Genomic DNA, 21,509 nt, shown 5'->3' with positions numbered 1-21,509 from the left:
GGCAGATGAAGTCAGAGCACAGCTTTGCTGTGGCACCAAAAAATAAACGAGAATAAAATTTCAAAGTTTTTATTTCCTGATGAGCATCAACATAGACACTAAGGGAAGACTCAGAACTTGGTTAAACGTTGTCCAACTTACTTTATAAATTTAACATTTAAGGAAATGTTTAATTACATTTAGAAGGCAATATAATCCCTCTCAATGTCTAAATCCTGCTGTTAATGCTCTAGAAGCTGTTTTCAAAGCTCCTTTCTGTTTCTCCTATATTGAAAGTCAGGACTGAAAAAGACCTTAGCATTCGGTCCAAACTCCGAATTTTACAGATGAGGGAATGGAGGCTTAGAGAAGGCAAGCTACCTTCCCCAGATCACACAGACACTCAGTGGCAAAACCAAGATCCAAACCCAGGTTGTGGTAGGTTGTAGTATTACTCAGAATATTTGCTTCCCCTTCAAATGGAAAGATTATACAACTTTCTGCAGGAAGGAGCTTGGACCTTGGGCTTTGTGGCGCCCCTCCCTGCAGGTAAAGTATACCCCCCACCCTCATTCTGTTGAACTCAAGAGTGGCCATGTGACTGGTTTTGCCCATGAAATGTGGATAAAAGTGGCATGTATCACTTCTGATTGCCACATCTGTCTTCCCTCTGCCATAGGACTGGTGATGTTCCAGGCAGGGACTTTTCCATCAGCCTGGGTCACAGAGTGCAGATGATAAGAAGCACAGCCACAGCTCACCTGTGACGGGCATGTCACATGAACAAGAAACAAATCACTGAGGTCTGGGGTCATTTGTTACTGTGACATAACTGAGTCTGTCCTGACCAATATGTAGGCTTTACAATCCCAAACGCTGTGCTCTTTCTCACCAGGAGAATCTCGTATTGCATAGAATTTAAGAGCAAACATTTTAGAGTCAGCCTGCCCAGATTCAAATCTTACTAGCAGGGTGACCTTGGTCAAGTTACTTTCTCAGTGCCTCAGTTTCCTCATCAGTAATATAAAAATAATACTGCTACTATTTTATTCCGTTTGAGTTGCTATAACAAAATGCCTTAGACTGGATAATTTGTAAACAACAGAAATTTATTGCTCACAGTTCTGGAGCCTGGTAAGTCCAAGATCAAAGTGCCAGCAGATTTGGTGTCTGGTGAAGGCTCTCCACGTTATAGATGGTGCCTTCTGAGTGTCCTCTCACAGAAGCAGGGGTGAACAAGTCTCCTTTGAGCCTCTTTTATAAGGGTGCCAATCCCATTTATGAGGGGTTTGCCCTCATGACCTAATCCCTCCTAAAGGCCCCACCTCTTAATTCTATTGCATTAGTGAGAAAGTTTCAAAATGTGAATTTGGGGGGAACACAAACATTCAGACCATAGCACGTATCTACCCTACAGGGATACAGTAAGAATTCAGTGAACTGAGCCTATGTTTTAAGTAATACTGGCTAAATGTTGGTTATTGTTATTCAGCATAGTCTCTCCCTGGCTGATATTGCAGTGACAGTGAGGAGTAGGGAAGTGGAGGCTCACTGAGGCTGTTGCGTGTCATGCAAACAGCCATCCCTCCAAAAGTCGATCTCCCCTATGTATGATGCTGACAGCCATCACTGTTCCTACAACAGGTCGAGGAGAAAGGGCAGGAGGGACTCTATTGTGGAGGGGTTAGGAGAAGGGACCCTAGAGTCAGGCTGGTTGGGGTTCAAGTCTGTATTTCCTTCCTGTGCATTTGTAGCTGAGTCACTAACCTCAATGCCTCTCAGTTTCCAGCTCATGGGGTGAAGTGATGATTCAGTGAAATAATCCGTAGAAAAATGCTTCAGAATCAATGTCAGTATTCTCTTCTGCCAGTACAAGCCAAGGACGGTGTGGGCAGAAAAGGAGTCATAGGAGGTGATTCAGCTTCAGGGTGTCTGAATCAGCAACATGGATCGTTGTAGCCTATCCCCTGCACTCATGGAAACACCTCCTTGAAATCACAGACCGATCGTCTGTCTGGTGCTAAGTTGGTGGAAAATAAAGCATCACTCCTCCATCACACAGCTGGCATGGATCCCAGGGCCAGCAGGGCCTGTCAGGTCTGGTTGCTGTAGCCAGGGAGTCACTGGACATCGGTCAAGGTGATGGCCTCACTCAGCCCTGTGGATATGAGTTTGATGACCTCAGATCAGGGTCACCCACCACGGGGGGAAGCTCAGACCATGTAAAGATACACTGTGTCCTTTCACAGGGAGACCCCACCTCGGCATGGAGCTGCCCATGAAAGGAACCCTTTGGCTCATGTCCTTTCATCCACACCCTCCTTAGTGTGCACCCTCTGCTGAAGGCAGAGAGGCTGCCTAGCTGCCTGGGCCAGGGCTTTAACACACGCATCAGGCTGGGATCTCTACCTGGGGCCAGCTGTGCTTGCCTTGCCTCTGGTCTAGCAGACCCCTGCCTAGGGGGTCTGGCAGACCCCTGTCCAGAGGAGCACTGGACAATGATTTGTTGTAGGCAAACCCACCAGCCCAATCCTTGAGATGCTGGTTGCTGGCTTGTCTGCCAGAAACCTCAGCCTCTCCAGATTAAGCCCTTAGTATGCACATGAAGAAGGGAGGGGAAACCGCCAGGCTCCAGGGCCCTGTTTAAATGAGTCCACAGATGCTGTCACTTGCAGCTGCCGTGGGTGTTTCTTGAGTGCTCCTACTGACCAACATTGCCTTCCTCCATGTTTGGAAGAACAGGAGGAGTACATGAGCAAGACTCAGAAGGGGCATGAGGTGGCAAACGTTGAATGGAAGCCTTGCTGACCACCTGCCCTGTGCTGCATCTAGAGCTCAGCCTGGGGGCTGGAAAGTCAGTCCAGGAAGCCTCACCAGAAACGTTGCAGGCGCCTTCAATCCTGAGCAATGAAAAACAGCCAGAACTATAGATATGCCCTTGGCAAATACTGTACGAGAGCCCACTGGAATTTTTTTTTTTTTTTTCTTTTCCACATGTCAACATGAATTAGCAGCACTCACTCCTGGGGCTACTGGGAATACGTCTTTACTGCATCCATCATAGCAAACCTTGAGGTTGGAAAGAAAGCTTTTTATTTGGTAAATGATTGTGAGGGTTTATTACCAAGTCAAGGGAGAAGGGAATGAAGGTCGTCTATGAGAGAAAATAGTACAGAAATTGGAATATCTTCACTAAAATAATTGCAAGGCAACATTTCAGGGTAGTTTAATTTCCTACTGTGGTTTGATGACCAATAAAGATGATATAAAAATGTCAATTATAGAGAAACTCCAGTATTTTGTTTTCCTGGTTATTCTAATAGATCAATTAGAACATACAATATGATCCAAAGAAACTATTTTTTAAACACTGTAATCAATCTTTCATGCTACAGATCTGTGTAGTTACTGCTTGTCACATAGTCAAGATAGAAGTGAATAAGTTAAACAGGAAGAAAACTCTTTTATTTTCCCTCTGGTAACAAGACAAAGAAACTTCTGCAAACTCCATCCTTAGCCATTTTCCCATTCTGTTTCTTTGACTGGTTTTTAACTGAAAGTTATAATGTTTCTATCCTCAGGTGCTAAATTAGTATTGTTGGGGACATATGAGGGACCTTTGGGGTTTTAGGAGGTGAGGGGCAGTTTTTTTTTATCCACTAGCTTTGCCTGCCTCTGTTCACCACCCAGAAGCAACACCAAGTCCGCCCAGTGAGGAGGTGGCATGGGCTGGATGAGGCAGGGGAAACAACCTCTGCCCCAGCTCAGCCTCTACTCCATGGGTGGGAGGGACTGGGGACCAGGGCTGCCTGCTGAGATGACCGCCCTCCTCCTGCAGACTCATCCTCCTCCTCTCACACATGCACTTCCTCCTCTCAAATCAGATGTAGGGACCTTTACAATCGGACTTCTGCTGCTAGTAACATGGCAAATGCAGAATCTGGCTTCTCGGCAAGGACTTCTGGCTTGTCAAACTCAATCACCTGAAAGTTGGAGAAGAACTGAAATTGTCAGGAAAGATCCACCCACCCAGAAGCCCAAACCACTGAAACCTCTGGGGAGGTGAAGCCAACAAGAGCTTCCTGCACCTTCCCATTTTCCATGACCAGGACGCGGTCACAGTTGAGAACTGTGTTTAGGCGGTGGGCGATGGTCAATACTGTGCACCCTTTGAAGGCGTCTTTGATGGTGCTCTGAACAAGGGTGTCCATCCTAGAGTCCATGGAGGCAGTGGCTTCATCAAGGAGAATGATCTGTTGAGGAAAGAACACTGTACAAGTTACACTAAGCCAAAGCTGTACCGAGAGGGAAATGTATAGTCTTGGCTCTATTAAAAGGAAAAGAGGGCCAGCCCATGGCTCACTTGGGAGAGTGAGGTGCTGATAACAACAAGGCCATGGGTTTGGATCCCTAAATAGGGATGGCCGGGTTGCTCACTTGGGAGAATGTGGTGCTGACAACACCAAGTAAAGGGTTAAGATCCCCTTAATGGTCATCTTTAAAAAAAATAAATAAATAAAAGAAAAAGAAAAGAAGAAAAGCTGAAATGTAATGAGCTAAGCATACATCTCAAAAAGTCAGAAAAAGACCCAAATAAACATCACCTCCATCTCCCTCAGAGGGACTTGCTGGAGGAACAAGGCTGTACATTCTTTACTCCTCTTTTTAAGTGGTTTATTCTAACCCTAAACACTGGTAGGAAGAAACACCACACAGGTTTTATGTACTGTGCTAACGTGAGTCAGTGTGAGGTGTAATAGCACTTATATTTATTTCCTATTGCTGCTATAACAAATTGCCACCAACTTAGAGATGTCATGCAAATTTATCTTACAGTTCTAGAAGTTAGAAGTCCTAAAGCCACGATATTTTCAGGTCTATATTCCTTCTGCTGGCTCTAGGGAAGTCCTGCATTTTCCAGCTTCTAGAGGCCATCTGCTTTCCTTGGTTCACGGCCTCTTCCTGGCATTACATTTCCTTCTTTCTCTTTGACTTTCCTGCCTCCTTCTTATAAAGGCCCACCCAGATCCAGGATAATCTCCCCATCTCAAGATCCTTAACTTAGTCACATCTGCAAGTCCCTTTTGCCATATAAGGTAATACGAGTATATTCAGAGGGTCCTAGTGTCAGGACATGGATATTTGGGGGGAAGGGGCATTATTCTGCCTACCACTGCACTGATTTAATTTTGCAAATCAGAGTGCTTGAACTCAGCTCCTAAATCTGCTTGATCTTGGCCATGTTACATAACTTCCCCTATTATGAGCATGAAATGCACAGATGACACATAAACCACTTAGCAGTGCCACAGCAGGTACCAATTACATGCTGGTTCCCTTTCCCCTGCCATTAGCACAAAGGGTTACACCTTTGGTGAGGATTCAGCGAACGGGATTTCTAAGGCAACAGCAATCTCTTCCTCGAAATCAGTAAGCAAGGGTGGTTAAGTCACTAAGAAAAATTGGTATCAATTTTACAGTTCTCATATCCTAGCATTCTGATGGCTTTTTCAGGTGTCCTGGGTACTGTTTATCAGGACTCAGAATTGTTCAGGGACAAAGGGGAAAAGTTGAGAGGCAGATTTTTCAAACTTAAACCACTTTGGAGAGCAGAGAGAATACCTAAGGAAGACCTCCCAGGGGGACATGCAGGGGAGGAAGGTGCTATTGCTGTAAATGGCTGTTATTTTTCAATTGTCTTAAGGAAAAGTGATTGGTTTTTAAATGGTGCAATTGCTCTCTCTCTGCTGAAAGACGAACGCGTGGCTCTACCTCCTGGATTGAGTGGCGCTGCAGGAAATATCCAAAATTTGACCAATCCATTTTCTGTGCTGTGTCCTTACTTTTGAATTACGGAGAAGTGCTCGGGCCATACAAAGCAGCTGCCGTTCCCCTACTGAGAAGTTTTCTCCATTTTCTGTGACTTCTGCCTGTAATTTTTCTGGGAGTTTCATTATCTATAAAACACAGAAAATGCCGCATTTATGTGGATGATCTATAAAATCACCCTGCATCATCTGTATTGATTGCCCCCTTCTCTTGCATTCATCAGCGTGCTTTATTTTACTGTGGGAAAGAAGGTGCGAAACAACAATCATTTCAATATTGCAAACAGGCACCAGGGAAAGACCAGTGAGTAGGCGGACATTAATAATTTAAAATCACAGTATGACTCATAGATCCCCGTAGACAACTCTCCAAAAGAGTACAAATAATGCACATGCGGTTCCGGAGAACTCACAAGCAAGTGGAAATGGCTTTCAGGGTGGCTATTTCCACGGACAAAATTGAGATGGGACGGGAGAGTTTTCTGGTCATTAGAGAAGGGTAAGACAGGGCTTGACTTATGCAGTGTGACAAGTTAAAGTGGCTCTGGGTGATGCTCATCTTGGTATCAAATCTTAGAAAAATATCCCCTTGGGCTGCAGAGGTGCTCATGCTCCCCTGCTGACCCCAACTGGGGCTGCAACTCTTATAGGACAGGGTCCCCTCTCACAGATGGTTCAGTCCGCTCAAATCAACCATACTTTCCATTCCTGGAACATGCCCCTTCCTGTGCCCCCCCCATCTTTCTAAGGCCTGTCTGTTCTGATAAGCAAATGAGGCATGGACTTAGGTTCAAGTCTTTATTCTGCTATTCGCTAGCCAGGACATGTTACTTTTCTGAGCTTTAATTTCTGCATCTCTAAAATTACGGGTAGGAGTGCCAACCTCAGAGGGCTGTAGTAAGGATCAAGTGAGTTAATGCATGTAGAGCTCTTGACTGGATCATTGCAGAGCCTTAGTAAACATTATCTGTTGTTGCTTTTATTAATAATAAAGAGCAAATGAGGATTGCATTCTATTGACTTATGTGGTGCCTGCAGATAAACCTGGCCAAATGCTGGTCCCAGTGCTTGTCAAATTGAAACCTGGGCCAGGTATCTGGGGCACTGGTCCTGGGATGCAGACTCATCCTGGACACCCCAGAGACCTACCGTGTCTCTCATGAACGTTCTCTCCAGAACCTGCCAGAGCATCTCGTCGGTGTGACTCTCAAAGGGATCCAAGTTATACCTGCAGTGAAGAAGAGGAGAGGGAGCTGGATTTCTGAGGACGAGAATGTGGGGGAGTGGGTTTTCTGCAGCAGGTGAGAGAGCATAGGAGGTGATGTGTGATGACCCTGCAGCTCAAGAGCAGTGCCCAGCCCAGGACAAAGGCCCATGAAACACTGACCTCAGGCCTCGAGCCCAAGGACCCACAGCTCTGTGACAGAGCAGAGACCACCGAGGCAGGCAGGGAAAGGCAAAACCCCACTGAGAGACACTCAGGAGAACACGCCTGGGCCTCTCAGCATGCAGCAGAGTGGGTCTGACCTGACACAGTGTGTGGCAGAGAGTGAGGGAAAGTGAGCAACTCAGTCTGGTACTCCGTTCACTCGACCTTCAGAAGCAAGAGGTGCATCTACAGCTCCCAAGGCCTCACAGAGGGTGGAGCATCTCAGAGGCAGGATGTGAGTCTGTTTCAAGATGCAGAATGTGTTTTCCATGCAACAAGCTCTAAATACAGTTCCCCTAGTTTATCTGGTGCTCAGTGGGAGATATGTCCCTCCCATTAGAGGGACAGCCACTACACTGGACTGATTGACAAACTGTGGCTTTCTCCTTGTGACTGGACATCGGGTCTTGAGCCCCAGAGAAGTTGTATTCCTACTGTTCTTCCACTGGAAAGAGCCTCTGTTCACTCCATAGAGCGAATGAATTCTTCCCAATAGATGGCTACATACATATGGTAACCATTTACGAGGGAACTTCAGAAAGGTTGTAGAAAAATGGAATTTAAAAATACAAATGAGAAAAGTAAACTTTATTTCTCATCATAAGCTCCACAAGCTCAAGACACATTTATAAGCAACGATACCAGCTGTTTAGTCCATCCCTAAAGAACTGAGGGTCCTGAGAATTTAACCATGTCAAGGCAGTTTTTTTTTACATTATTAACTGAAGAAAAATGGGTGCCCTTTAAAGATTTTTTAAGATTAGGAAACAAAAACAGGTCAGAAGGAGCCAAATCAGGACTGTAAGGTGCATGCTTAATGATGTCCTGTTGAAACTCTCACAAAATTGCCCGTGTCTGATGAGAGGATTGAGCAGGAGCACTGTCATGGTGCAGAAGGACTCTCTGGTGAAGCTTTCCTGTGTGTTTTCTGCTAAAGCTTTTGTGAACTTTTTCAAAACACTCATAAGAAGCAGATGTGATTATCCTTTGGCCCTCCAGGGTCAAACAGTAAAATGGCTTGAGCATCCCAAAAAAGCATTGCCATGATCTTTGCTCTTGACTGGCCCACTTTTGCTTTGACTGGTCCACTTTTGCTTTGACTGGAAACTTCCACCCCTTGGTAACCATGGCTTTGATTGTGCTTTCTCTTCAAGATCCCACTGGTAAAGCCATGTGTCACCTCCTCTTACAGTTCTTCAAAGAAATGCTTCAGGATCTTGATCCCACTTGTTTAAAATTTCCATCGAGAGCTCTGCTCTTATCAGCAGCTGATCTGGGCACAACAGTTTTGGCACCCATTGAGCAGAAAGTTTGCTCAACTGTAGTTTTTCAATCAGAATTGTGTGTGCTGAATTAATGGAGATGTCTATGGTGTTGGCTATTGTTTCCTGCTATTAATCGTTGGTCCCCTTCAATTAGGGCATGAATGAGATTAATATTTCTCTCCCAAATTGTAGATGGCACAAGATAGTACAAGTTCATTTTGGCACAAAAAATTTTTGAAATCCATGCATTCTTTTTTCATAATGCACATTTTCCATGATCTTTTTGGAGACCCCTCCTATTTTATTGCACAAACTGGGGTACTTTTGAGAGTGGCCATTGCTAAACCTGATGCTGGGGATGCTGGGACACAGGCATAAACCAGAGCTGTCCAGGACCATTGGGATACCTGCTCAGCCTATGTAGATAAGTGTTGCTTATTAATAATATTTATAAAATGCAAGTAAAAAAGCTCAGGGCCCTAGTCCCCAGTTCCTCCCAAGGCTTTACTCACAAACAGACACCAGCAGTGCTTGTGAGCACTTTGGGATGCTGTTTCCCTCAAACAGAACAGCCCCAGGCCAGCCACACTCTGGGGACTTCACAAATTTCCCGGTAGTTCTGATTTCACTCTCCAAAAATAGGAATGCACAATGATCAAAAACAGCTACCTTACTGTACCTACAAACAGGACAGGATCCTGGGGGATCACAGTCAGCTTGGTTCTGAGGTCTTCCAGACCAACGGTGCAGATATCCACCTCATCAATGAAGATCGTACCACTGGCTGGCTCCACCAGACGAAACAAAGCCATTCCTAATGATGACTTTCCTGGGAACAATAAAGGCAAGAAAAACAAATCAAACATCAGTATGTACTTCCATCATATCCAAGCATTTAATTAGGGGAATTTTTAATGCATTGAAAATGGCCCTGTGTGGATGACTGTGCAGACAGACATTCCTCACTCTGGGGGAGAGGAGAGGATGAGAGCAGGTGTGGGAGGGTGGGTTGCCCTAACACAGTTAACCTGCCCGTTCCTGCAGGGGCCATTAGCACACAACTCATCCTCTGGGCCTTGTTTCACCAGAATGATTCTCATTTAATTAATTCAAAAACTGATGTGCATTTGATTCCATCTCTACACACCCATCCAACCTGAAATCCTAATTTACAGTAAAGAGATTTGAGGGGGAAAGCAGCCAATCCAACACACATACACATCACTCTCTGGTGTGGCTTAATTAGCACATCCAGTGGAAATTCAAAGAAAACAACCTAAAAGAAACATAAGCAGAGCTTGTCCTCACCGGAACCTGTTCTTCCAACTATCCCAACTGTCTGCCCACTTTGGATATTCAAGTTCAGCCCATCGAGAACAAGGGGGGTGTTGTCTCTGTATCTCATCTGATAGTCTCTGAAGGTTATTTCCCCATGGCTGGGCCAGTCCTTGGGACAGGTCCCCACTTTGAGGGAATGAGTGGATTCAGGAACACAGGTCTGAAAAAGAGAATAACCAATGACAGGTTAATAGCCATTCATTTTTCCATTCATTTCATTCATTCACTCACTCATTCATTCATTCACACAATTCTAGGTACTGGTGTTCATGGTGTTGAACTAGAACAATAAGGAAGCTGCACTCAAGGAACTCACATTCCAGTGAGGATGTCAGAGAATAAACAAGAAATAAAATCAGAAATGAAGACAGTAAAACAGGGTATTGCAATGGACTATAGACTGTGACTTGTGTGGTAGGTTGGAACAAAGGGAGTAAAAGTACTTGAGAGTTGAGGAAGGCATCTGTGAGGGTGTGACATTGGTGCTGAGACCTGGAGTGCTGAGAAGATGCCAGCTACAAGAGGATTTGAGGCCAGAGCCTTCTAGACCAGTGTGTGTGGGGTGAGGGGGAATGAAGGGAGGGTGCAGCTAGTGCAAAGGCCCTGAGGCCAGAACGAGCCTGGGAAATTTGAGGAACAGAAAGAAAAGTCATGTGGCTGGATCTTGGTAAATAGAGAGATGGATGACTTAGAGGAATAAGCAAAAGGTAGCTCATGCTGGGCCTTGTAGGCCCAGGCAAGGGTCCAAACTGTGACCAGGAAGCTGCATGATAAATCCAGATCAAACCTTGAGATTTGCAGTGTTCAATCAGGTACAATTTCAATACCTGCAAGAGTCATCATAGTGCTAGAAGTCGGAAGATGAATAGAATGCAGGATGTCAAGTTCAAAGGTCTTTAGAGTTAAATGAAAAAGACATTTCAGTTTCCTAGAGTCCAAGAAATGCAAAGTCTGTTTAAGGATAAGAGCAGCTTGGTTTCATTACAACACCAACCCTTCCATTGAGTTACGAAGTCTCTGTTAACAACCAGAAGTAGGAATCCATGTGCCCCATCAGCATGGCTGACCAGCTCAAATCTCTGGTCGACAAGCAACCTCAATTAATTAAGAAAATAATTGTAAGGGCTGTCTGGTTAGCTCAGTTGCTTAGAGCACAGCCTTGTAACACTAAGGTCATGGGTTCAGATCCCTGTACCGGCCAGCCAGAAAAAAAAAAAAAAGAAAATAATTGTATTCTTAGAGAGTATTTTTAACCCCTAGAAGAGTTAGTATGAAGAGTAAAAATATGTAAGAGAAGAAAAACTGTAACAGTAATATTTTTAGTTTAAGGAATCCACTTACTTGGTGTTTCAAGTATCCATAATAATTAATAGAATTAGGGCTTGTGATTTTACTTTAAAATGTATAATTGAATAATTGATTTAAACGTGATTTTAAGTTAAACACTTACTGTTTATATATGGCATTGGAACTGTCATGAGAACTTAAAGCTCACTATATTTGTAAGTTTAATTTATCAGGTTTATACTAACTCAGGAAGATTAGCTTGTTAAATTAGATCATTGAGGTACTTAAAAAGGAGATTAAATGTATGAAATTTAAAAGTACAGTTTAAAATATTTCAAAGCACTTAATTAAGTTTGTAAATGGGGCCAAACACTATTCAAAGGCCCGTAAAAGTGATTGCTGGAATTGGAATTGTCTATACTTCTTTTCAAAGAATAGCAGGACTTGCATGTTCAACATATAAGCTTTTTGGGCCGAACCCGTGGCTCACTTGGGAGAGTGGGGCGCTGGGAGCGCCGCAGCCGCAGGTTTGGATCCTATATAGGGATGGCCGGTTCGCTCACTGGCTGAGCGCGGTGCGGATGACACCAAGCCAAGGGTTACGATCCCCTTACAGGTCACACACACACACAAAAAATGCTTTTAAAGAAGAGTTAGAGTGTTTTTTCTTCATTTATAACTTTAATCAATCAAATATTAGCTTTTATAAATCAAAGTAAGCCACCGAATTGTCTTTGCATATAGAAACTGTACTTAAGGAATTTTTTTTTTAAAAAAAGAACTTCACTTTCAACATCAAGGACTTTAGATTGTCTTGTAAATACAGGTTTTTAAAAGAAGGGTGACCGGTCAGATTTCGGTGTTTAAAAAGATCCCTTTCACATATAAAAAGATCAAATATTTGTATGAGTTCTGCCAGAGTTAACTTGTCTCTCCTCTTTGAGGCGCTAATGTCTTACCAAAATATACTCCCTTAGCAGCTCCACGGAGGTGAATTTGGCTTGAGTCTCCGTTCCCGTTCGCACACACACTTGGAGCAGGCCACTTAGCTGTTGTAAAGGAACAAGCAACCACAGTCAGAGCCCTTTCCGCCTTCGGGTTCTGCTGTTCTGCCTTTCAGGGGGCAGCCCTTGTGAACCACCCCTCCCCTGCCTCACTCAGGACCTCACAGAAAGGAGGCCCAGAGTTCCCAGCGAGTGCCCAGAAGTAAAGATATTCCTGGTGGGGTGTTTTCCCTTTAAACGCTTCCTTTGTATTTAGAAACAAACGGTAATTGCATTTTTTTCCTGGCACTCCAGATGGTGAGAATTATCCCACCACAGATCCACTTGATCACATGCTTCTCTGAACGGTGGGAATTCGCACAGACAGGGATCGGCCCCTTGCTGCCACCTGGTGGGGTCCAGCATCTTGGTGCCCTCCCTGCTCTACTCCACACTCGGCCAAGAAGCAACTGAAAACCTAATTACCATAAGAAACCAAAAAACCCTGAAGCCCATCAGCTTGCTGTGGACTTGGAAAAGTCAAAGCTCAAACTGGGAGATGTGGCTCGCTGAGGTCACCCACCTCAGGCCGGGATCCTCAGATGGCAACCCTGAGATTTGGTTGCAAGGAGTGTATTAGGACAGGTTGAATGGTACCCCCACCCCCAAGAGATAAGTCCACATCCAAATCCCTAGAACCTGCAAAGGTACCTCATTTGGAAAAAAGATCTTTGCAGGTGTAAGGATCTTGAGATTATCCTGGATTACCTGGGTGGGTCCTAAGTCCAGTAGCAAGTGTCCTTGTAACAGACAGAGGAGGAGAGAACATGGAGGAGAAGGAACTGTGAAGGCCGAGGTAGAGATTGGAGTGACAAGACAAGGAATGCCAAATGGCCACCAGAGCTGGAAGAGATAAGGAACAGATTCTCCCCTAGAGCCTTCAGAAGGGTGTGTGGCCCTGTCAACACCTTGACTGTGGACTTCTGACCTCCACAACTATTTTAAGCCAGAACTCTCATTTTAATCCACCAAGCTTGTGGTAATTTACTACCGCAGCCCTAGCAATCTAATGCAGATGGTGAACCCAGGAAGTACTGATAGGGAATGGGAGAAATAAGGCAGGGAAGAGAAGGCAGCCCATACAGGGTGTGTTCATGAGAGGTTACCACTGTGGGCAAATCAGACTCAGTCCCACTGCGAGCTCTGGGAGACTGGAGGCAGCACACCTCAGAGTTGCCCATGTCAGGGCAGGGAGGCTGGGGTTCACATCCTCTGACTCCCTGCAGTCATTGCTGAGGCTGCTCCTGAGTGTGAGAACTCCCTGCACTTCCAGCCTGCCTCAGGCTTGTACTGGCAGTAGATGGCCCACTGGCATGCCATGAAAGGGCTGGGCACCAACAGCACCTGCCTCAGTCACCAAGGGGGCTAGAGGCAGGACCAGGCTTATTTATTAGGTAACATAATTACTGAAACATGGCTATGGGCCAGGTACTGGTTGGGGCACTGGTTTCCCAGGGTTGAACGTGATAGACAGAATTCCTTCACTCACAGGGCTTCCGTTTTAGTGGACCAGCAGCATGGTGTACAAGGCAATTTCAGGAGTGATAAGAATGTCAATAAAACAGTATGATGCGGGAGAGGGGCTGGGGCTGGGGTGTTACCTTGGATAGGGGGGTTAAGGAAGACTGTGTCAGCTGAGGCATTTATGATGAGAAGTCTGTCATGCAACTCTGGGTAAGAAAGTTCTGGTAAGAAGCAATGGCCTTAACAGAAAGGGGGCAGTGGGGCCCGAGCAGGTGAACAAGGTGGGGAGCAGTGTGGTTCCAGACCCTGAGAGCTGCCCCCAGCAGGCCTCCCCTGCTACCTCCCTGCTTAACACAGGCTGATGGCTCCCCATTTCTCGTAGAGCAACAGCTCCCAACCTGGGTGATTATGTCCCCCAGGGGACATTTGGCAATGTCTAGAGACATTTTTGGTCATCACAACCTAGGGAAGTAATACTGACATCTTAGGAGTAGATGAAGCCAGGGAGGCTGTTAAACACCCTACAATGCACAGAATGGCCCCTCACGAGAAAAGGAGTATCTAGCCCAAATGTCTACAGTGCTGCAGCTGAGAAACCTCTTCTTAGAGAATGGGTGATACCCCTAAAAAAGCTTACAAAGCTCTACATCTTCTGCCCCTGCCAACCCCTCAGACCTTGTTTTCTACCACTCTGCTCAAGCCACGTGGACTTCTCAGAGCTTCAAACACACCAAGCTCATGCCTACCCCTAAAGCCCATCTCTGGTTCCTCTGCTAGAAGCTCTCTCTTCCAGTCTTCCTTGGCTGACTTTTGTGTGTGTGTGTGTGACCAGTAAGGGGATCGTAACCCTTGGCTTGGTGTCGTCCGCACCGTGCTCAGCCAGTGAGCGCACCGGCCATCCCTATATAGGATCCAAACCCGTGGCCTTGGTGAGGCCCCGAGTGAGCCAGAGGGTCAGCCCTTGGCTGACTTTTTATTACTCGGGCCTCAGCTTGGAAGTCACCTCCCAGCAGAGGCTTCCTCTGATGGCCAGATGTAATGTTGCTTCCGCCGCCAACCCCCCCGATATTCATGTTATTAGGCCTCACAATCAGCTTAGCATAAGCACAGCCATGTTAACTACATCTTCCCCTTGCCCCCTCCCTTTCTCTTAAGCAAAGTGCTTTCTGAGAAAAACCAGGTTTTGTGCAAAGCAGAATCTTGTGCAGAACAGGAAAACCACAGAGCTGTTCCAAGTGCTGAATGCTCAGAATATCTACCAACCCCCTTCCCCCAATTCAAAACCCTATAAAACCCCTAATTGTGCAGGGGCAAGAACTAATCTTTCAGTCCCTCCTCCAGGTTTGCTGGAAGTAAACTCCCTGACACGGTAAGCGTTTGGCTCGGAGTCCTTTACTCCCTTTGTCTTGCCGACCTAACACACGTCATCCCACTTTCTTATCTTCATGACACTTAGGAAGTCTTCCAAAGCCTTCTCGTTTATTTACTCGCCCCCTTATTTATTCCAGCTGCCTACTAGAATGTAAGCTCCATGGGAGCAGGGATCTGAGCAGCTGTTCACTGCTGAATCCACTAGCATAGTTCCTGGCTCACCGTAGGTGCTTAGTGGATATGAAGTGAATGAATGAACCTTGAGAAGGGCATATACGTATTTTGTCAAATGCAAGAGTATCAGCTCCTGAAGGCCTGGGCAGCCCTCCCAGGTTTAGAATTCCCACATCGGCAGTGCTCACCCCGGTGAGTGCTCTTCTCCACCATGGATGTTATACACTGTTACTTTGCATTCACTTCCTGCTCTGTGGGATTTCACACCAATTTCTCATCCATCTAGGAAGTCTCTTTTATTCTACAGTGAAGCTCTGTCATTTTGATTGTGTTCTCCAAAGGGGGCTAATGATCAATAAAGCTACAAAGCCAGCTGGAGAAGAAGCATTCCCATAGATCTCAATGTGTGAAATTCTTTTCTGACCTTACAGGAATGTTTGAAAACAATCTCAGGGAAAGATGATAATAATGCCCCAAAGCATGACCTTAGTTGGGGAAAGCTGTTTTACTTGGACCAATTAAGGGAAACCATTCAGCATCATCTGTTTGATATTTTACTAGGCAACAACAAATGAAAACATCCATCACTGAGGGAAACCGGCTATCCAAGGAAAATTCATTTTTTCTCACTTAAGAGAGAGTACTGAGAATACATTTAAAATATTACAAAAATATCGGAGAATTTTTTTTTTTTTTTTAAAAAAAGAAAGAATAGACCTTTAACAGCAAGGGGGTTGGGAAGAGATACCATTTAATGAGAAAATTACAAATTTCTGTAAAAATGGAAAGAGGATGAAAGGCTTTTGATAAAATGGAAGCAGAATGTGCCAGAAGGGCTTAAAGAGCCTTCTGTCTGGCAGAACCCAGACAGGCTCCAGGTGTGAGAAGGGGGCCCACAAAGAGTTTGGCTGATTGATAGTCTGTCTGTAGACAATAACTCCCCTCCCCTTCTCCTTTCTCCCAACTAGAGGTAGTTTGACACTTTATCCCTAAGAATGAGAACACACACACGCACAATTTTCTCTAAAAGATATTAACTAGCTGGGGACAAATGGGGCTCTGAAAATAGTACCCTAGGAAAAAAAAAAAAAAACCTTTAAATCTAACATTTGGGTACCCAAAGGCCAGCTCCCTGGCTGTTTTCCTAAAATGAAGCCAGCCTGTGGAAAAGTCCCCCACCCCTATAGTTATAAAACTTCCCATCAGGAGAGATCTAGCAAGGCATATACAAAGGCAGAGGAAACCCTGAAAACTCAACCCAGTCCCCTATCCTCAAGTACAAGTAGATCAAGGAACAGATGAACAAAACCAATGGCATGAAAGAGTGAGACAGACAAAAAGAAAAACTGATGCTGGAAAAAAACAGATGTAAGCCAAAAAAGAGAGGTGAGTTTAGGATGGAAAAAACCCGAACTTTTATTAATATTTAATATTAATATCCTCAGAGAGATTCAAGAAATATATTGCGTACAAGAGGAACAGGTAAAGGGTCATGAAAAACGACTACAATGTATACTGAGAAGTTAAATAAATAAATAAATAAATAAATACACGATTGTTTTAAGAACTGAGAGAATAAGAAAGAGCTTGTGGAAATTAAATACTAATATATGAACATACTCATATGGTTACCAAATTTAAAATTCAAAAGAATGGCTGAATAATAAGGCTAAAGAAAATTCCTGGAATAAAGATAAAAAGACAAAAAAAAAAAAAAAAAAGGAAACTGAGATAAAAGAAAAGAAACGTAGAGGATTGATGCAAGAAATCCAATATTCAAACAGTATGAGTCACTGAAGAAAAAACAGAGAAAAGGAAGAAGTCATCAAAATGAAGAAGAAAAAGAAGCAATTTTTCTGAGCTGAAGAGAGATTGACTGTAATTGAAAAGAACCCACAGCATCGAACAGGCACATTGTCCTGGCACTCTGCAGCACCGAGGATAAGGACTACCTCAAAAAGTTTCCAAAGACAAAAATATGAGGCATGTATCAAGGAACAAGAGTCAGACAAACATCAGACCCAAATGGCCTGGGTTCAAGTCCTGGCTCTCACATATGACAGGTGCATGATCTTGGGCAAGCCTTCCTGGGCCTCAGTTTCCTCATCTGCAAAATGGGGATTATGGCAGTATCATAGGGTTGTTTGGGGGAAGTAAACGAATTAATTTAGGTAAAGGACAGTGTCCAAAGCACACAGTAGATGCCACATGTTCACCTACTATTGTTATTTTTCAAAAGAAAAAAACAAAAACAAAAAAACAGAGCAACAAGAAGAGAAGCCAGTAATTACTTGTCATGGACATTGTGATTGTCTCTCCAGCATTTATTCCACTCTCCTCACTGCGGAGCAGCTGTGTGACTTACAGGTGGGATGGGGTGTGACTCCACCCTTTAGCCTAAACTAATCATCTCAGTCCCATCAAATGACTAGTTAGTTCTGGGATGCCTAAATTAATCTGATAAGAGTAAAGCTTTTGTTCAGTGGTTTGGGTAGGAAATGCTTTCCTCCTGCTGTCTTCCTGCTGTAGACCCCAGAAGCTGCTGGTCACCATTGCACAGCTATGAGGGAAGCCATCAAAGGAGAAAGACAAAAAGCCAAGAGCCATGACCCAACTGTGCCTGAATCCCACACAACTGCCCAACTTTTTAATAATGTGAGCAGTTAAACTCTTTTGTTTAAACTCATTTGAGTTGGGTTTTCTGATACCTGCATCCAAAAGCACCCTCCCTGATATATTCTGTGCCAGAGCTTCCAGGCCAAGCCCAATCTTGCACTGGGTATTACCTGGATGATGTAAGACAATGACAAGCCTTTGGATGAAGCACTGATAGAGGAGAAACTCAGGGTCACCATCAAGGCCACAATGAAGGTGATGATGTTCATGAGGACATCCATTCTTAGAGCAAACCACCTGAGAGCACAGTTAAAGTATAGGAGGTGGCTGGAGTTTTCATCGTTTAGCATCTTAAACCTAAAATTAAGAAAATCAGACAAAACAGGAGGTGAGGCTGTGCTCCCACAGACTTAGGGTTAGGGCTACTAGAGAAATAAGGCAAGGGAATTTTTAGCCAAGGGGGAATGCCCTTACACAGTAAACTCTTACAAAATGAGCATATATCCACACTCTTTAGAATTCGCCACCGTGGACATCTCTGATTTGCACATATTTTGAGAAATCCCACATGGTGCTAAAGGAGCTCTTTCTGTCTTTCCCAGAACTAGGAACTTGAGCCCACAGCTGAGAACAAAAGAGGCTGAGCACTTCTTGCTCTAACTTCAAAGGATCCCTATCTTGGAGTCACCCCTTGAATTGATAACTGGCCCCCTTGATCTATAAAAAGGACGGAGGAGACCGTCTTTAACGAGAGTCAATGTTAGTGACGGTAGAGGAGGGAAGAGAGGGTGTCTGACTGGTTCCCCTCTCCAACTCAGAGAGAGAAGATTCAAGACAATTGCTTACAAAGCTTGGGGTCTCCTCAAGGAGACGAAGCTGACATCTTGTACACCTACCACTTTTTCACTGAGCCAAAGGGCTTGCTGAGGGGAGAAGGAAGACAGGGCAGAGTGACAAAGGACACAGCCAGGGGATGGGGGCAAGACCCATCCGTGGAGTTCCTCAGTCCCCAGATGCATGGGTGGCAGGTCTTGCCAGTTCCTGTGGTTCCTACAGTTGGGAATGCAGAGGGAAGATGACATTTAGAGCCATAGTCTTGATGTTGCCTGGCAGAACTCACTGGGAGGCCCAGCAAATCTTCCCAATGTAGCAATGCCTAGCAGAGCTGCTTGGGACTTGGTCCTGTTGGGGCCTCCACCCTGCCATTCCACATTTGCACAGTGAACTGGATCAACAGGAATGAGCAGCAGAAAGGAGAGAATGGTCCAGAGGTGGGCAGTCACCTGAGGTTGTGTCCTTCCCACTCCTCCATTCCCTGATCCCCCTGCATCAGCATCAGAGAAACAGGCTCAGAGAAAAGGGAGGTGTTTAAAAGAAAAGACTGGGTGCTTCCCAACTGCAGGCCTGCTCCTACCCCGATACACACACACAGAGCACAGCCTTGCCATGCCAAGCCTCTGGGGAAAGAGAGCTGTGACTTGAATATGTCCAAGATTGAGATTTTAACCAGACTGAACTAACCATTAACCAAAAGAGACATCAGATTCAACTGCCACTAAGGGGGCTTCCCTGACCTAGTGGGCAAGGAGCTTCATCAGAACAACTGGTAGACATTATTGGGAATAAAATGAAAACCTTTCAACATTTAAACCCCTAAGGAGTTTCAGTTCCTCCATGTGCATAGTCATGAATGTTCTCAGGCGTTGGTCTTCCATCCTGTTCCCAAAGGCTTCCAAGGATTCTGCCTGGAAGCACCTCCAACCAGCCATGCCGGGCTCAGCCGCACCCTCCTCCTTTCTGTTTCCACTCCCACTCATTTTTCCCAGAGTTTAGTCAAAATATTCTTCCCAACACTGTGATGTTTCTATCATGGTGCTATACAGCCTACAAATTCAACTGACAGCTTATGTGACTTAGAAGTCATCTGAGGTCTTATCTGCGTGGTCGGTTAGATGGTGCACAAACAAGATCACTAGCTGGGATCAAATTGGAACTTGACCTCAAATCCTTTTTTTTTCTTTAATGCTGTAGCATTTTTGTCTGGTGGCAAAAGCAACACATGTCAGAAGCCCAAGCTCTCTAGGAAGAAAATGTTAGAAGAGGGGAGACCCCATCAATCATGCTCAGCTCCCTCTGGGAGCCTTGGAGGAGAATCTCTGGGAAGACAAAGCCTGAATCTGCTTTGTTTGTCGGGGGGGTGGGGGGCAGATGAATGGCTCCATGGACTTTCCTAATGACGGGACATGGGAAGGGTCTATATGTGATGTGGGACTCTTGACAGATGACATTCAGGTCAAACTGGTAACAGGACTAGCTGCCGACGGAACTAAAGACAAGCTGTGATGTCAAGTCTGCACTGACATCTAGGGTGGCAAAGTATGGAGACAGTAAGAGAGAGAATTAGATGCACACATCCAAGTGTGTGCTAGCTTTTTAAAGAAGGAAAAGATAGGAAAGAGAGAACATCTGTGTGGCAGAACTGCCATAGATTATTACACTCAATTTCACTTCCTCCTCTGAACACAGCTGACTACATTTCCCATACTCCCTTGTGGTTAGGTGAGCCCATGTGACTGAAATCTGGCCAATGGATGTGCAGAAATGTTGAGTATCTTCTCTAGGGTTGAACCATAAGAATTTCCTATAAAGTCTTCCAATCTCCTCTCTCCCCTAATCTTCTAGCTGGATCCTGGAAAAGACCCCCAAGGCCCTTGGGATGGAACAGCCCCAGACGGAAAGAGACTGTGTGCCTGAGTGTGGAGCAGAATTTCCTAACCTTGCCCTGTGGACCCTCATTAAATTGTGACTTGAGGAAGAAAAAACATTTATTGTGTTAAATCCTAAGATTGGGGCTGTTTATTACTAGAGCAAACCTACTGTGATTGGTACATTTTATATGGTATTTAGGAATTTAGAGCTGGAAGACTCGAGAAACTTACTTATCTAGTCCCCACATTTAAAAAAAAAAAAGGAAACTGGTCTATTCGGTAAGTAAAATGAGGCCTTTGAGATTTATTTTCACAAAGAATATGTAATAATGTGAAAATGCTATTTTAAAATGTTAATTAAAAAAAAAAAAACCAAGAGAAAAATGATTATAAATACGTAAGAAAAAGAAAACCCCATAGATAGGAAAAAATAAAAGACTGGAAGGAAATGTATAACAATATTAATAGGATTGTGGTTTGGGGCCTATGAGTGATTTTTTTCCTCCTTTTTTTTCTGCTTTACCCTATTTTCCTGAAGTGAACACATTTTTACTTTTAGAGTAAAAAAGAAAAAAAGAAAAAAAAAGTATAAAGTTGTCCTTGAATGAGCTCCCCTAATTCACTTCTCGTGGGGCCCCAGACTCTGGGAAGAGAAGCCAAGCGTCTTGGAGTGCCCCCCCAATTCTGCCGCCTCTAACACCGTGGTCAGTCCCCAGCAGCCCAAGCTTCCCTTCTCTGAGCTGGACAATCCAGTTATCCCTGTGCCCTCCTGTTCGGGGTCAGCTTTAAAGTGGGGAGACACTGCAGGGGCCCAGCCCAGGACTCACTTGGTCACGCAGTCCTCCTTTTTGTCATAGGCGTGAATGATCCCCAGGCCCTGCATGGAGGAAGTGATGTGGGAGAACAAGGGTGACCGGCTGATGTTCTCCGCCTTCTTGAGCTCCTGGATTCCTCTGCGGAAAATGCTGCAGGAAAACGGAGAGGGCCATAATGTGGGGTCTCAGCGG

The 21,509-nt window shown here is 44.8% G+C and overlaps 1 protein-coding gene across 4 annotated transcripts in view; it reads right to left on the bottom strand.

The window, feature by feature from the left end:
* Positions 1 to 3,875: 3,875 nt before the first annotated feature.
* Positions 3,876 to 21,509, bottom strand: part of ABCC12 (ATP binding cassette subfamily C member 12) — a 58,330-nt gene continuing 40,696 nt past the window's right edge. For 2 of the 4 annotated variants that reach the window (XM_063111590.1, XM_063111592.1), the window contains 9 exons: positions 21,330 to 21,467; positions 17,965 to 18,151; positions 12,086 to 12,175; positions 9,810 to 9,999; positions 9,171 to 9,330; positions 6,957 to 7,035; positions 5,823 to 5,936; positions 4,068 to 4,232; positions 3,876 to 3,962 (listed from right to left, as the gene is read on the bottom strand). In XM_063111590.1, the coding sequence (XP_062967660.1) occupies positions 3,876 to 3,962; positions 4,068 to 4,232; positions 5,823 to 5,936; positions 6,957 to 7,035; positions 9,171 to 9,330; positions 9,810 to 9,999; positions 12,086 to 12,175; positions 17,965 to 18,151; positions 21,330 to 21,467 (1,210 nt within the window). The remainder of the gene's footprint in view (positions 3,963 to 4,067; positions 4,233 to 5,822; positions 5,937 to 6,956; positions 7,036 to 9,170; positions 9,331 to 9,809; positions 10,000 to 12,085; positions 12,176 to 17,964; positions 18,152 to 21,329; positions 21,468 to 21,509) is intronic. The other 2 variants (XM_063111591.1, XM_063111594.1) reach the window with 2 other exon arrangements.

Source organism: Cynocephalus volans, chromosome 10 (assembly GCF_027409185.1).
Source record: "Cynocephalus volans isolate mCynVol1 chromosome 10, mCynVol1.pri, whole genome shotgun sequence".
Lineage (NCBI taxonomy): Eukaryota > Metazoa > Chordata > Mammalia > Dermoptera > Cynocephalidae > Cynocephalus > Cynocephalus volans.
This window is presented reverse-complemented; position numbering and strand designations above follow the sequence as displayed.